General features: G+C 36.2%; 1 protein-coding gene across 1 annotated transcript in view; it reads left to right on the top strand.

The window, feature by feature from the left end:
- MIGA1 (mitoguardin 1) overlaps positions 1-15,449 on the top strand; it is a 77,705-nt gene that overhangs the window by 39,325 nt on the left and 22,931 nt on the right. Inside the window, exon 8 of the mRNA XM_024990105.2 lies at positions 12,327-12,427. Within this exon, the coding sequence (XP_024845873.2) occupies positions 12,327-12,427 (101 nt within the window). The remainder of the gene's footprint in view (positions 1-12,326; positions 12,428-15,449) is intronic.

Genomic DNA, 15,449 nt, shown 5'->3' with positions numbered 1-15,449 from the left:
TATTTTGGATACCAGTAATAAAAAATTAGAAAATAAATTCAGAAAAAGTACCATGTACAATGACAACAAAACTATCAGAGACCTAGGAATAAAGATATATAAGACCTGTATGGAGAAACCATAAAAAATTATGAAAGACATACAAGATTTAAGTAAATAAAGAGCCATATTATGTTTGTAGATGGAAACGTTAATGTAATGAAGATGTAAATTTTTCATAATACTAGGTCACCTTATGAAGTTGACCTAACATAACCAAAATCTCAAGAGGCGTTTTCATGAAGCTTGACAAGCTGTCCTAAACTTCACAGGGAAAAGCAAAGGGCTTAAGAATAGCCAAAGCAGTTCTAAAAAAGCAGTGAAAAGGCTATGGTTTTTCCTGTGGTCATGTATGGATGTGAGAGTTGGACTGTGAAGAAGGCTGAGCGCTGAAGAATTGATGCTTTTGAACTGTGGTGTTGGAGAAGACTCTTGAGAGTCCCTTGGACTGCAAGGAAATCCAACCAGTCCATTCTGAAGGAGATCAGCCCTGGGATTTCTTTGGAAGGAATGATGCTAAAGCTGAAACTCCAGTACTTTGGCCACCTCACGTGAAGAGTTGACTCATTGGAAAAGACTCTGATGCTGGGAGGGATTGGGGGCAGGAGGAGAAGGGGACGACAGAGGATGAGATGGCTGGATGGCATCATTGACTCGATGGCCGTGAGTCTCAGTGAACTCTGGGAGTTGGTGATGGACAGGGAGGCCTGGCGTGCTGCTATTCATGGGGTTGCAAAGAGTCAGACACGACTGAGCGACTGATCTGATCTGATCTGATTATCAGCAACACTTGTTAACTCATATTAGTTGCACCACTAGTAATTTGTCATAGGTTCTTTTGGAATTTTTATCTAGACCGCATATCTGCAAATGATAGCCTGTTTATTTTCCTTCTTTTCAACTCTTCTGCTTTTTTTCCAACCTTTGTGTGTTCCTTTCTTTCTTCCAGACTTCCCCCGTCCCGCCCACACCGCCCCCCGCCCCCCCACCTTACTGCTCTGGACAGATTCTTAGAGTCTTTTTGCCTCTGAAGAGCTGTTTACAAAGGAAGACTGTGAGTTAGCTGGCCTGCTACACAGAATCAAAGACTGTGCCTCTATTGCTGTAGCCTCCCAGTTAGGTACAAGAGCATTTACGTAGGGACTTGTGAAGACTGCTAAGGTGAATTACAGCTTAAAAGTCAACTTGCAACTATTTATTTAATTGTTTATTATATGCTTTATGTGTGATGACATGCAGATGAAATAAGGACTAACGTGCCTGTTTTCAGGTTATTTGTGGTCTGATTGGCAGTTAGAAAGCAATATCATATAAATTAGTATAAACCTCAGTGAGCTATTTTGTAAAACACAGAGCTTAAGCTCCTTCTACAAAGCAGAAGACCCTTCTTTTATCTTTCCCACCTCCATTCTTTCCCATACTTCCCAACTGAAGTGCCCTCAGCCTGCTTAAGAGCCTAAGATAAGAACTTAAAAGTAAACAGATCTGGTTTGGGACATGTGGTTATCGTTGGTTATCTGCTGCTGTTTTTACTGAATATCTCTGAAATTTATTTGGAGACTCATATATCATGAGAATCTACAGTACTGTCTTCTGCATGATTATACTTTTCTCCTTTCAATTCAGTTCAGTTCAATCTCTCAGTCGTGTCTGACTCTGCGACCCCATGGAGTGCAGCATGCCAGGTCTCCCTGTCCATCACCAACTCCCAGAGTCTACTCAAACTCATGTCCATTGAGTCAGTGATGCCATCCAACCATCTCATCCTCTGTGGTCCCCTTCTCCTCCTACCTTCAGTCTTTCCCAGCATCAGGGTCTTTTCCAATGAGTCAGTTCTTTGCATCAGGTGGCCAAAGTGTTGCAGTTTCAGCTTCAGCATCAGTCCTTCCAGTATTTTGTAAGTTTTGTAACATGGTTGTAGGGACTTGCCTGGCAGTCCATTGGTTAGGACGTTGCACTTGCACAGCAGTGTACCCACGTTCCATCTCTGGTTGGGAAGCATAATGCACCGTGTGGCCAAAAAAAACAAGTGGCTGAAAATGAGTAGTAGATTCACAAATGTTTATTTCAGTATTTTGATTCAAAATATTATACACACCTATGCTATGTATAGTTTTTGTACATATCAAATATTGTATAATGAAAGTATATATATCTATTGTATTAAACAGAAATTTATGTTATTTGAATTATTTTGGAAAAAAAGTTAGACTTTAGTTGATCACAACAACTAATGAGAGATTGGTAGACTATGGGATTAAAACCTGACACCAAGGAATGCTTTATATTTTAGGAGACTTTTCTTATCTTCATATCATGCAGAGTGTACACCAATACATGGTTTGGTAGTTTGTTTCTGTAACAGTGCATTGAGGAAGTAAGGCTATTTTTTACTCACTTTGGTTAGACTATTAGGGCAGGACCAAAATGCTGAATTTAATACGAGTGTAAAAATAAACCTGATTAATGACAGATGAAGCTTGTTTACAGTTTCTTGGGCACATTATTTAGTTGATATGTTTTACAGCAAACATAATTTAAGGAATCTCTATTTTAGATCTCTTCTAAAATTAATTGGGCTTTATAGTTTGCTTACATTTCTCTCTTTTTTAAATTGAGGTATAGCTGATTTACAGTATTGTGTTAATAACTGCTGTACAGCAAATTCTTCCCAGGTAGTGCTAACGGTAAAGAACCTGCCTGCCAACGCAGGGGACGCAATAGAAACGGGTTCGATCCCTGGGACAGGAAGATTCCCTGGAGAAGGAAATGGCAACCCACTCTAACATTCTTGTGTGGGAAATCCTATGGACAGAGGAGCCTGGTGGCTCTAGTCCATGGAGTCACAAAAAGTTGGAGACGATTGAAGCAAATAAGCAAAGATACAGCTAATTATCTCAATTATACATATATATACATATATATGTGTGTGTAATATATATATGTATATATATATATAACATACACATATATGTGTATATATATATATAACATACACATTCTTTTTCACTATGGTTTATCACAGAATATCGAATATAGTTCCCTGTGATCTAAGTAGGACCTTGTTGTTTATCCATTCTATGTATACTAGTTGCGTCTGCTAATCCCGAACTCCGGAGAAGGCAATGGCACCCCATTCCAGTACTCTTGCCTGGAAAATCCCATGGACGGAGGAGCCTGGTGGGCTGCAGTCCATGGGGTCACTAAGAGTCGGACACGACTGAGCGACTTCACTTTCACTTTTCACTTTCATGCATTGGAGAAGGAAATGGCAACCCACTCCAGTGTTCTTGCCTGGAGAATCCCAGGGACGGTGGAGCCTGATGGGCTGCCTTTCTATGGGGTCACACAGAGTCGGACACGACTGAAGCGACTTAGCAGCAGCAGCAGCAGCAGCAGCAGCAGCAATCCCAAACTCCCACGCCTACCCTCTCCCACCCCCTCCCTCTTGGCACCACCAGTCTATTCTCTATGTCCATGATTCTATTTCTGTTTCATATATAGGCTCATTTGTGTCATATTTTAGATTTCTTTTATAAGTGATAGCATATAGTATTTGTCTTTCTGACTTACTTCACTTAATATGATAATCTCTAGTTGCATCCATGTTGCTGTATGTTTACAGATTCTATAAAGAATAGTATGTGTTTGCAATAGCTGTGTTAGAAGGCAACTCTGAAACCATGAGTTTGATAAGTGTTGATTTTTTTGGCTAAAGCAAAGGACTTTGAAATTCTTTCATAGTGATGTGTATGAATAAATTATAAATTTAGCCCTTAGAAACAAACCAGGAATTTTTGTAGCTTAACAGCATCACTGCATATTTCAGATATGTGTTTAGGCCTTTTTATAATCTATTTTTTTTAACAGAATGAACTCAGAGTCTTAGGGCTGGAATATTTATTTAGTCAACGTTTGATTTCCTGGTGTATGTCAAACACGGTATAAGACACTGGAGGGACTAGAGTGAAGAAGCTCTCACTCTTGCTTTTAGGCAACCCAGAATCTGTCTTTGAAGATAGGCATTAAATTTTTTTATTTTAATAAAAAAGTGCTGTAATAATGTGTTTAGAAGGTGCTCTGGAGGTGTCATACAGAAGTGTGCTTGCAGAAGGTCCATCAGGAATAGGAAAAAAGGTTTTTCCCAGTGGAGGGAACAACATGGGTCAAGGTGGAAAGTGGGGCCTGTTTAGGGAACTGTAAGTTGTTTGATACATCTTGGGAACACAGTGTAAGTAAGAGAGTGGTGGGAAAGGAATCTAGAAAGGTGGGCAGAAGATAAATCTTGAAAGTCTTTGTTTTATACATTTAGGCCAAAGGGAGCCGCTGAGAATGATAAGAAGTCATTTAATTAAATTTACCTGTTTGCAGGAGATTGTGGGAGCATTTACTGATACAGTTTAAGTATTTTATCCATCTTTCTTTCTGCTTACTTATGCATAGGACTTCATTGAGACAGGGAAAATTAGGGATTTTTCCAGCCTAGTACTGACTGTTGAAGAAGGAAATGGCAACCTACTCCAGTATTCTTGCCTGGAGAATCCCAGGGACAGAGGAGCCTGGTGGACTGCCATCTATGTGCGGTGGTCGCACAGAGTTGGACGTTACTGAAGTGACTTAGCAACAGCAGCAGTACTGACTGTACATATTTTCTGGCAGAGAACAGGAAAAGCTGTAAAGTGGGACCTCCTGACCACTAGAGAAATGTTTTTCTTCTTTCTGGTAAGCAGCCAGGTAGAACACTTAGTGAGATTGAAAGAGCTGGCAGCAAGAGGAAATAACCTCAACCTATTGTCTTATGTCAAACGTCAGACAGTTGACGCTTTAAGACCTCGTCCCTTTCCTTCCATGCAGAATCACTGTGGTCAGAGGATAAACTCCCTGAGGGTTTATTTTTAGGAGGTGACATGAATTACAGGCTTAACTTGTATACTCAGACTTCTAAATATATATACTGCAAATTGCAGAACACGTGAGAAATTTGCCCCATAACTTCCTGTCATGCATTAAGGCTCATAATCCTAATTTCAAAATGTTTAATAATACTACAAAATGAAGTCTAACTGGGGTTTACAAGTCAAAATAGGTTCAGAGATGAAAGCAGTATAATGAAAATTGCTGGGGTGCCACATAAAAAGGAAATCCCTGCTTCTTGACTTTGCTTTTTATGTATTCAAGTTATATCTTACCCACTTGGATTTTGAAGTGCAGGACCTACACTAACCCATCCAAGGCCTTTGTTTGATGTAGATAAAGGCCTATGTAGCCCCTTGGGAGTGGGCTTCCCTCATGGCTCAAAGAATCTGCCAATGTAGGAAATGCAGGAAGATCCCCGGAGAAGGGAAGGGCGACCTGCTCCAGTATTCCTGCCTAGGAAAGCCTATGGACAGAGGAGCCTGATAGGCTACAGTCCATGGGATTGCAAAAGAGTCAGACATGACTAAGCAACTATACAACAACAGGCCCTTGGGAAGGGCACCTTTGTGATAAGAAAAAGTCCATCTTCCAGGATAATATAGGCCCAAGATGTGGGTTAGAGTTCGCCTCCTTTGTCCCATTGACCAGGGACCTTTTGTGTAGTGTACAGATTGACTAGCAGTGCTAGTCGCCCCATTAAAGTCTCTATAACGTCGGACTTACCCTTTATTACTTTTTGCCCTTTAGGTTATCCAGTTACTTTTCTCTTCTCCTAAAAAAAGATATAAAATGCTGTTATTCCTTTTTCTTTTCTTCTGTTACTCGTTTTGCATCAGCAGCTGTATTTCCCAGTTAGGAAATCACAGTTGTTTCATTGGCCAATCATGGCGTCTAAGAAGTTTTGATAAGTAGGGGAAGCCAGAGACAACTGTTGTGGAAACATTGAGCAGTGCCGCGTAGTATGGGGCTGGTTTGTGCATGTGTTGTTTCATATAGGCAAAATTGTGTACGTGATGATAAAGTAAGACTTGATTTGATTAGATAGCCTTTCTTTTGTTTTAGGAGATTTCATTGTTATTCTTTTCAGTGTTAAGGCTCATCAAGGGAAAAATCAAGAAAATATCATGTTAGCTCACTTAACTATTCCTCTTTCTGAAATTATGTTTTTTTTCCTTCCAGTTTTATTAAACTGTAATTGACATATAGCACTGTGTAATTTTAAGGCATACCGAATAATGATTTGACTTACATACATCATAAAATGATTACCACAGTAAGTTTAGCAAACATCCATCATCTCATATTGGTGCAAAATTAAAGAAACAGAAAAAAGTGTTTTTTCATTGTGATGTGAACTCTTAGGATTTACACTCTTAACAACATTCATATATAACATACAGCAGTGTTAATTATATTTATCATGTTGTACATTACATAACTCGAAATTTGTATCTTTGACTACCTTCATCCAATTCCCCCCGCCCCATTGTTTTTGGTTTTTGTATTCCACTTTGTTTTTAGTATTAAAATAAATGAGAATAAAAAATTATCCTCAGTATGGATGGAACAGATAGTTATACAGGGTAAACAACTGCAGTAATTTTCTAGATTTCTTAATTATTTTAACAGATTATAGAAGATTCTGGAAAATAGCTTGTCTTGTCAGCAGCGGACCTTTTCCATTTTTAATAAAACCGTAGAAAAGACAAGGTTCCAAATCATATTTTAACTGCTAAAAATCATCTGGAGAATAGCTGCTGACATAGAAGTCAGATGACATTGAGACATTTGGCAGACATCCTCTTCTTGCTGGTGTTACAAAATCCACAGTGGACAGCCTGGATTTGAAAAGAAGAGTGGCATCTTTGGAATCTCCACTAGAATCTGTTGAAGTTAAAATAAAGCTGATGCCTTCTAAGTGACATAAAATGGACCATGTCTGGGGATGGCAAAAGTGAGACATGTTGAAAACCCACTTGGATTGGTTTAAAGAAAATAGATCCAGGCCTAAGGTTCCAAGTTCCAGAGCTGAAGTGTCTTCTGATTTTTTCCTTTTATAACTTTCAAGCAAATTCTGTCTTGGAAAAAAACTTAAGTAATATGTGAATTATGAGATTGTGAAAGGAGGAGGAAGGCTTGAATCCAGTCAGATTTTTGGCCTAAGCTATTTGACTATTTAGTTAAAAGTAAACATTATTCTTTCAGTGTTCTTCCAGAGAAGAACATAGTTTATGTCTGTGTATGAATATTTTAAAAGTTCTGGGTGATTGAGACATGTAAAAAAAATGTTCTTAAAAATGTTAGAATTACTATTTAAGAAGGTTAAAAAAAGAAAAGCTGCTCCTCTAAGAGCCAGTGAGGTAACCCATGGTACATTTTTTTGTATTTAGACATCCAATTATGTGAAAAGCTTTTTTTTAGGTACTTCTAAGGTTAATGATGAATCCTTAAGGGGCTTAAGCTGCATATTTCAGGTTTATAGTATCATAAGTTTAATTAATTCAATATATGGAAACATAAGAATTTTAACAGTGCTCTCAAAACAAGATAAAGTCATATAACAGGCAAAATGACCCTGGAAAAATATAGGAGAGGCTCAACAATTAGCATTAGTTCAGTCATGTCCGACTCTTTGTGACCCCATGGACTCTAGCCCGCCAGGCTCCTCTGTCCATGGGAATCTCCAGGCAAGAATACTGGAGTGGGTTGCCATGCCCTCCTCCAGGGGATCTTTCGAACCCAGGGATCAGACCCAGGTTTCCTGCATTGCAAGCAGATTCTTTACCATCTGAGCCACCAGGGAAGCCCTCATAGCCCGGAATCTGGTGTCAAATGACCTGAGTTTGAATCCTGCCATTCCATTTCTAAATGGTGTGACTATAGGCCAAGTTACTTGACCTTCCTGTCCCTTAACTTTTTGAAAATAAAAAGAAAAAAAAGAGTACCTACCTTAAAAAGGTAGGATTATTGTGAGAATTATTAGATAATATATGTGAAACGTGTATTTGGTTTCTGGAGTTTAGTATGTGCAAAATAAATGTTTATTAATCACAATTTTATTGTTAAAATTAGATTACACACCTCATAATTTGTCTTCTTCCTGAGAATAGTTCATTATCTCCACCTAAAAATTCTCACTTAAAATTTGAAAACAATCATTAAATAGCAAAGAAAAATCAGTGAGCTTGGAGAAGAAAGATTGTGAGTGGTACACACGCGTGGCATTAGACTCTGCTATTGCTACTGGTGTTTCCCTAGAGGGTGCTCTTTTCAGTTTGCTCTTGTACTTAACCAGACTTTTTTCAGTTTGCTCTTGTACATAACCAGACTTACCAGATTTTTTGACGTTTTGAATTTAGTATCATTTAGATACTTATTCTATCAGGGAATAAAATTCATATCTAATAATTTACAGCTTCATTGTGGACATTGAAATATGGAAAGTATTTTGTTTTTTCAGCCATCAGGGGCCAAGATCCATAGATATCATTTTTCTTTCCTTTTATTTAAACCCTTAGAAGAACTGTGCACAAAACAAAATATCACAGTGATTTATCATACCCTCTTGTGTACCTGTTAGAAGATAGAAAAATAAAGCATTGCCAGCTCCCTAAAAGATTCTTCTGTACCCCCTCCCAATAAATAACCTTACTACCAACCCCCCAAATTAGCCCCCTGTCCTGAAGCTCATGCTAATTACTTTCTGGCTTTTCTTTATAGTTTTACCAACCAAGTGTGTAGTCCTGATCACTCTTATTTAGTTTTGCCTGTTTTTTTAAATTTTATTTGAATGAAATCATGCATAACATTTTTTACTCAACATGTTGTGAAATTCACTTGTGTTCCTGCATGTAGCAGCAGTTCATTCAGTTTTATTGTTGTATAGTATTTAATTGTATAAATACACCACAGTTTGTGTATTCTGTGGTAGACGGATAGTTGTTTTCTTTCCAGTTTGGGGTTACTGTAATCAGTGCTGTTATGAATATTTCTGTGCATTTAAGCACATATTTCTGTAAAACACACCCAAGGAGAGAATTGCAAAGTCATAAGAATGCAATCTTGAACTTTGATAGATAATGGCCAAACTTTCCACAGTGGTTTTATCAGCTGTTTCTACCAGTGATGTGTAAGTTTCATTGTTGTATACCCTTAACAAAAAAATGGCCATTTTTTCCTCAAATTGATCATTCTGGTAGATGTGTAATGATATCTTATGGTTTTAGCATTTTTTTCCTAAGAAGAATTTGGTAAGAATTTTCTAAAACTATTGACTAAGATGAAGCCTTTGGTTTTTAATTTTCCTTGCTTTCCATGTCTTTTAATAATTAAGTTAATGATACTTTTAGAAAATGTATTTTAAATTTTAAAACTACATGAAAGCAGTTAATTTGAGATATTACCCAATATTCTTTCTTTATACTTTTTGCTGGCTTATCTAAAAAACAGATGTATTATTTCTCTTCATAATTATTAAGCTGCCATTCCAGGAATCATAACAATTACTGAAATGAGAGGTATGGTCTGTGGTTTATGAAGTTGAGTTTAATGAATAAAACTTTCCAATTCCTCTGAGCCATTTTTCTTTGTTAGCTTTTTTTAAAAATAAAGTACAACCATGGTAACTCATCTGGATGACATTGAATGGCTAGTTACTGTTGAGTGAAGTAAAACAGACTTTTAACAGCTCCTGGGTAATGTCTGAAAGGTAAAGTGACATAAGATAAATGTCTGTGTTCCACTCCGAAAATAGCAAAAGGCATATGGAACCAAGATTTAACTTAGTTGACTTGTAACTTAATCCCACTTTAATTATGCTTTTGGGATAATGAAGGTTGTATTATGATTTCTTTTTGCAGAATTAGTACCAACAATGGGAAATAATTAAGAAGATAAAAGTTGGAAAGTTGTGAATGCTGATTTAATTTTGTGAATAATTTTCAAAAAGCATACATACATTGAAAAGAGAATATTGGAAATTTTTCAGGGATAACTGAGTGCCCCAAATAATAGTATTACAGCTATTTATAAGTGTAAAACAATTTATTCTCAAGCTTGAAAAAATTTTAAATTCCTAAAAGGACTTGTGTTTTTGAAAATAGAATAATTTAACCTCAGATTTCGTTCTGTTAATAGTTATTTATTAGTAGGATTTTGAAGTGAGAAGTTAGGTATTTTAAAAGGATTGATGTAAGCTTTATTGGAAAACAATTATAACTTAAATTTGGAAGATAAATAGTTAAAATGTCAACCATGGTCCCACCAAATGTAAAGCAGAAAAAAATATGCTATGTGTATTTATACTTAATTGATAGGAATTGATGAACTTTGTCCCAATTTGCTCTTCTGCTTGGCTTAGAGATAATAATACAGATTGGTTGGAAATCTTTTGAATTTCAACTAAATTAATGGTTTGGACTGTTTTAAAAACTTTACACTTCCTGTAGAGAATCACAAAATGTCTATTTTCTGGTATTTGGGGGTTGTAAATGGGATTTGGAACATTTATGGTAAAGATAATGAACTTTATTTGGGGAAAAATGATGGAATAGAAATCTGGATGAATGAAAGCCAAAGATTTCTGATTTCTTTTCAAAGAAGATAAAGTATCTGACACACTTAGCAGATTGAAAATGAAAATAAAAATCTGTATATTTTGTTCTTTGCTTTTTTATTCTTGTGATAGAATTTGAAGAGTATCACTTCTTGCTACAGTGTAGTCAGATCTATAAACAGGTATTGAATTTGTTTGAAAATATAATTTCTTTAAACTTCGTTTTATGTTGGAATATAGTTGATTAGCAATGTTGTGATAGTTTCAGGTGTACAGCAAAGTGATTGTTATACATACACATGTTTCTATTCTTTTTCAAATTCTTTTCCCATTTAGGTTGTTACATAATATTGAGCAGAGTTCCCTGTGCTATACAGTAGGTCCTTGTTGGTTATCCATTTTAAATACAGCAGTGTGTATGTGTCAATCCCAAACTCCCAATGTATACCTCCCCCATCCCCCAACCATAAATTCAGTCTCTGAGTCTTAATGTTTTGTAAGTTCATTTGTAAGATTTATTTTGCATATAAGCAGTATCATACATATTTTTCTTTTTCTGACTTATTTCACTCGGTACAACAATCTCTAGGTCCATTCCTGTTGCTGCAAATGGCATTATTTCATTCTTTATAATGGCTGAGTAATATTCTATTGTATATATGTACTACATCTTCTTTATCCATTCCTCTGCTAGTGGACAATTGAAGTTGTTTCCATGTCTTGGCTATTATAAACAGTGCTGCATTGACCATTGGGGTGCATGTATCCTTTCGGACCATGTTTTTCTCTGGATGTGTATGCTCAGAAGAGGTATTGCAGGATGATATGGTAGTTCTGTTTTTAGTTTTTAAAGGAATTTCTGTACTATTCTCCATAGTGGCTGTACCAATTAAAGTGTAACATCAACAGTTAAGATTCCGGATGATAGTATGTGAAGATACTGACATCCACATTCAGAATGCTAGGTGTTGGCAATAGGTAGCCTGACTTGGTATGGTCAAATTAATCATTTAGAAATGCCTTTAAGCTTTTTTAATCCTTTGAAATCATTGTGGGGAATTCCCTGGCAGTCCAGTGGTTAGGACGCTGTGCTCTGACTGTCAAGGGCCCAGATTCAACCCCTGGTTGGGGAACTAAGACCCGTAAGTCACTGCGCTGTGGCAAAAAAATAAATAAATAAAAATAAAATCATGAGGGCAGTTATATTTGACCCTCAAGTAAGCAGAATCAACATCAGTGAGCTACCCTGATCACTTTAGGCCTTTCAGTGTTTTAAAGTAGACCCTAAAGACTAAATCTTCCTGAGTTATTTTAATTGGTTGGTTTATCACAGATGACTAGCCAGATAACATTTTATGCTGATAGCTCATTTAATGTAAATGAACCTGCCAGTTATCTCAGTTTGGGTAAGGCCACTTGCAATTTAAATTGCTGTGTTTCAGACTACCTGTGGTATAACATATTCTGATTTACCATGCTTGGTAGATAATCAACTCCAGTTATTATATACCAATTTATTATTTACTCAAAAGCTTTAAAAATCTGAAATAGTTTTAATCTTTTTTAAAAATAAAAGTGCCTCCTGTGTACTATATAGTACTTTTTTCTCTGCTTGGTGGTGTTCAGCATCAGTTTGAAGCACTTTGAGAGTCTTGTTAGAGTATATCCCATCAGTTTGTATTGTTTTTCTTTTAGATTCCAGAATTCTAATAAAGACTGAAGTTTAAACAAAAAACAGAAAAAATCAACAATAGAATATGAAATATGGCAATGACAAGGAATGTCAACTTCTGAGCTTTTTGCCTTTTCTTTTCAGATAAAGATACAGATGTCACCATGAAAGGGAATGCGGATGACTTCAGCCTGAGAGACACCCTGAGTGTCGCATCAACCGATTCCTTTACTTCAACAGCAGAGGTAGGACGTGTGTGTTCCTAATGAGGATTTCTTATTCTTTCTCAGCTGGACATTACTGTTTTGCCATTGTGCTGTAACTCAGTTCAGTAGCCATTTATTTAGTATTAACTCTGTGGTAGATACCAGGATACAAAGATGAATGTACCATGAACATAAGTTCCCACAGGAGTTTAGAGTCTCTTTAGAGAGGTGGACGTGTAAACATAGACTCTAAGTGAACACGTTCATAGACTGGGTTATGGATGAGGCATATCAGTGTGTTAGTGGAAAGCAGTTCACCTTAAGAATCTTAAAATTATTCAGATTGTTTAGCTGAGAAATCATGTTTCTAGATATTTTTTTCCCAAGGAAATGAGATTCAAAGATTTATATATACAGACTATTCACAGCATTTTTAATAATAATGAAAAACTGAAAATAGTGTAATGCCAAATTATGGAATATCCATAATTTGAAATATTATAGTGCCATAAACACGCTTCCAAAGTTTGTAATGACATGGGAACATAAGTTAAGTGAAATGAGTATACAGAGTATGTGCTTGTAATTTTGTAATGAAGTAAAACCTGTTTGTGGTGTATTACGTGAGTATTTAGTCTGAGGGAAAAAGGCTAGATATAAATACACTAATATGTAAGCAGTGGTGATCACTAAATTATGGATTTATGAGTAATTTGTTTTACGCTGAGACTTAAATTTTTTATCCAAAGAGAAGGTTGCAAAGTGGTCATCTGTTTATAATCTTTTCTACTTGAGACAGTTTTAAAAATTACATATGGCCAATTTTATCTTAGAATTATTTCATTTTTATGGTAGATTCTTAGATATTACTGCTGTCCTTTTTCATATAAATAGTATCACACATCTGTTACTGATGTGTGGATTCAAGCTCTAGTGTGGAAAGCTTGGTATTCCAACACCCTTTTCCCTAAACTTTGATTCTGCCTTCTTTAAAGCTGTATAGACCATAATCTTTCATCCTCTCAAGATTTTTCTGTATATGTGTATTTTAGCTATTGCTTACAGTATCATCTCCTGAGTTCACAGTTTTACTTATAAGTAAACTTGTAAGTTTGCAACACACAAAATATATCTACTCATTTTATGAAGTAGCTATTTCCTCTGCTTTTTATGGATTGTTATAGACAGGGTTATCTTTCTTTTTTTTCCCCCCAGCTTTATTGAGATGCAGTTGACTTAACATGAAGTTTAAGCTGTACAGAGCAATGATTTGAAACATATATTTGGAATAATTACCACAATAAGGCTAGTTATCACCTCTGGCACCTCACATCATTACCTTTTTTCTTTGTGGTATGAAGATTTGCTCTCTTAGCAGCTTCCAAGCATATAATACAGTACTGTTAACTAGAGTCATGATGCTGTACATTACATCCCTGGAACTTATTCATCTTCTAACTGGTAGTTTGTACCCTTTGATCAGCATCTCCCAATTTTTTCTACATCCTGCTCCTGGTAACCACCATTCTGATCCTCTGTTTCTATGAGTTTGGCTTTTTTAGATCAAAATTATATGATACCATACAGTACAGTTGACCTTGGCACTACATAGGTTTGAACTGTGTAGATGCACTTATACATGGATTTTTTTTTCAGTAAATACATACTGCATCATCTGCAGTTGGTTGAATCCAAGGATGTGAAACTATGAATACTAAAGTGCCAACTATGGGACTTGAGCATCTGAAGACTTTGGTATCTGAGGCAGGTCCTGAAAAAGGAAATGGGGGGATGACTATTTCAACCACAGAAGGGGTCAATTCCCCTAACCCCCAGGTTGTTCAAGGGTGAACTGTATTTGTCCTTCTCTGTCTTATTGCACTTTACATGCCTTCAAGATCCTGCCCCATACATATTGTCACAAATGGCAAGATTTCTTTCTCATGGATGAATAATATTTGATTGACTGTACATACATTTATGTATACCACATCTTCTTTATCCGTTCATCAATTGATATACACTTGAGTTGTTTCCATTTCTTGGCTATTGTGAATAATGTTGCAATGAATATGAGAGTGCAGATATCTCAAGATAGTGATTTCATTTCCTTTTGATACATACCCAGAAGTAGGATGCTGAATCATGTGGTTTAAGCTATAAAGGTTTGATAAATTCTGGAAAGAAAATGCATGAATACCACAGGAAGGGCTCACTATCGACAAAATCTCCTAGGAATGCTTCTAAGTATAAATGTATGATCTCAGAATGTGAATGTTCCAAGATCAATTCCTTTTTAAGAAATGTTTGTTAAATTATTTTTAATTGCACTTACTATATGCCAAGAACTTAGCAGAAAAAAAAACTGTTTAATGAAGAAAGTTGTTAAGAAAATAAGACCAGAAATCCTTGGGAAGTTTAAACAGTTTGTGATAATTTGAAAGCTTTAATTCAGAATTATCAGAAAGAGTTTTTGCCTAAATATTTAGATTAAAGCAAGTCCTGGCATAGACTTTTCTCTAAGGTTGGTCAGTCACTTTTGAAAGTGATTAACAAGATTCTCCTGTATAAGCTTTACCAGACAGTGGTTTGGAACCAGAGCCTTTTTTCCCTGAAAAGTCTTTTTTTTTAAAGCTAATACCTTTATTGAGATATAATTCATGTAGTATAAAAGTTCACTCTCTTAAACTGTACAGTTGAGTGGTTTTAGTATATTCACAGAGTTGTGCAAACTTTCTAATTCCAGTACATTTTTATCATCTCAGAAGAACTCCTACCTATTGGTAATCAATTCTTTTTCTCTCCTACCCCACTGTCCGGGCGATTACTCCTGTACTTTCCATCTTTGTGGATTTGCCTGTCCTGAACACTTCATACTAATAGAATCGTGCAGTATATAATCTTTTGTGTTTGATGTTCTTTTACTTAGCATAATTTTCAAGCTCTGAAGAGTCTTTTGAATGTTAGGGAGCCACTGCATTGAGTACTCTCCCGACTTTCCTGTCTGTTAAAGAGATTACCATTTAATTGTTGTTGTTCACTCAGTGGTGGCCGACTCTTT

Source organism: Bos taurus, chromosome 3 (genome assembly GCF_002263795.3).
Source record: "Bos taurus isolate L1 Dominette 01449 registration number 42190680 breed Hereford chromosome 3, ARS-UCD2.0, whole genome shotgun sequence".
NCBI classification, from domain to species: Eukaryota; Metazoa; Chordata; class Mammalia; order Artiodactyla; family Bovidae; genus Bos; species Bos taurus.
This window is presented reverse-complemented; position numbering and strand designations above follow the sequence as displayed.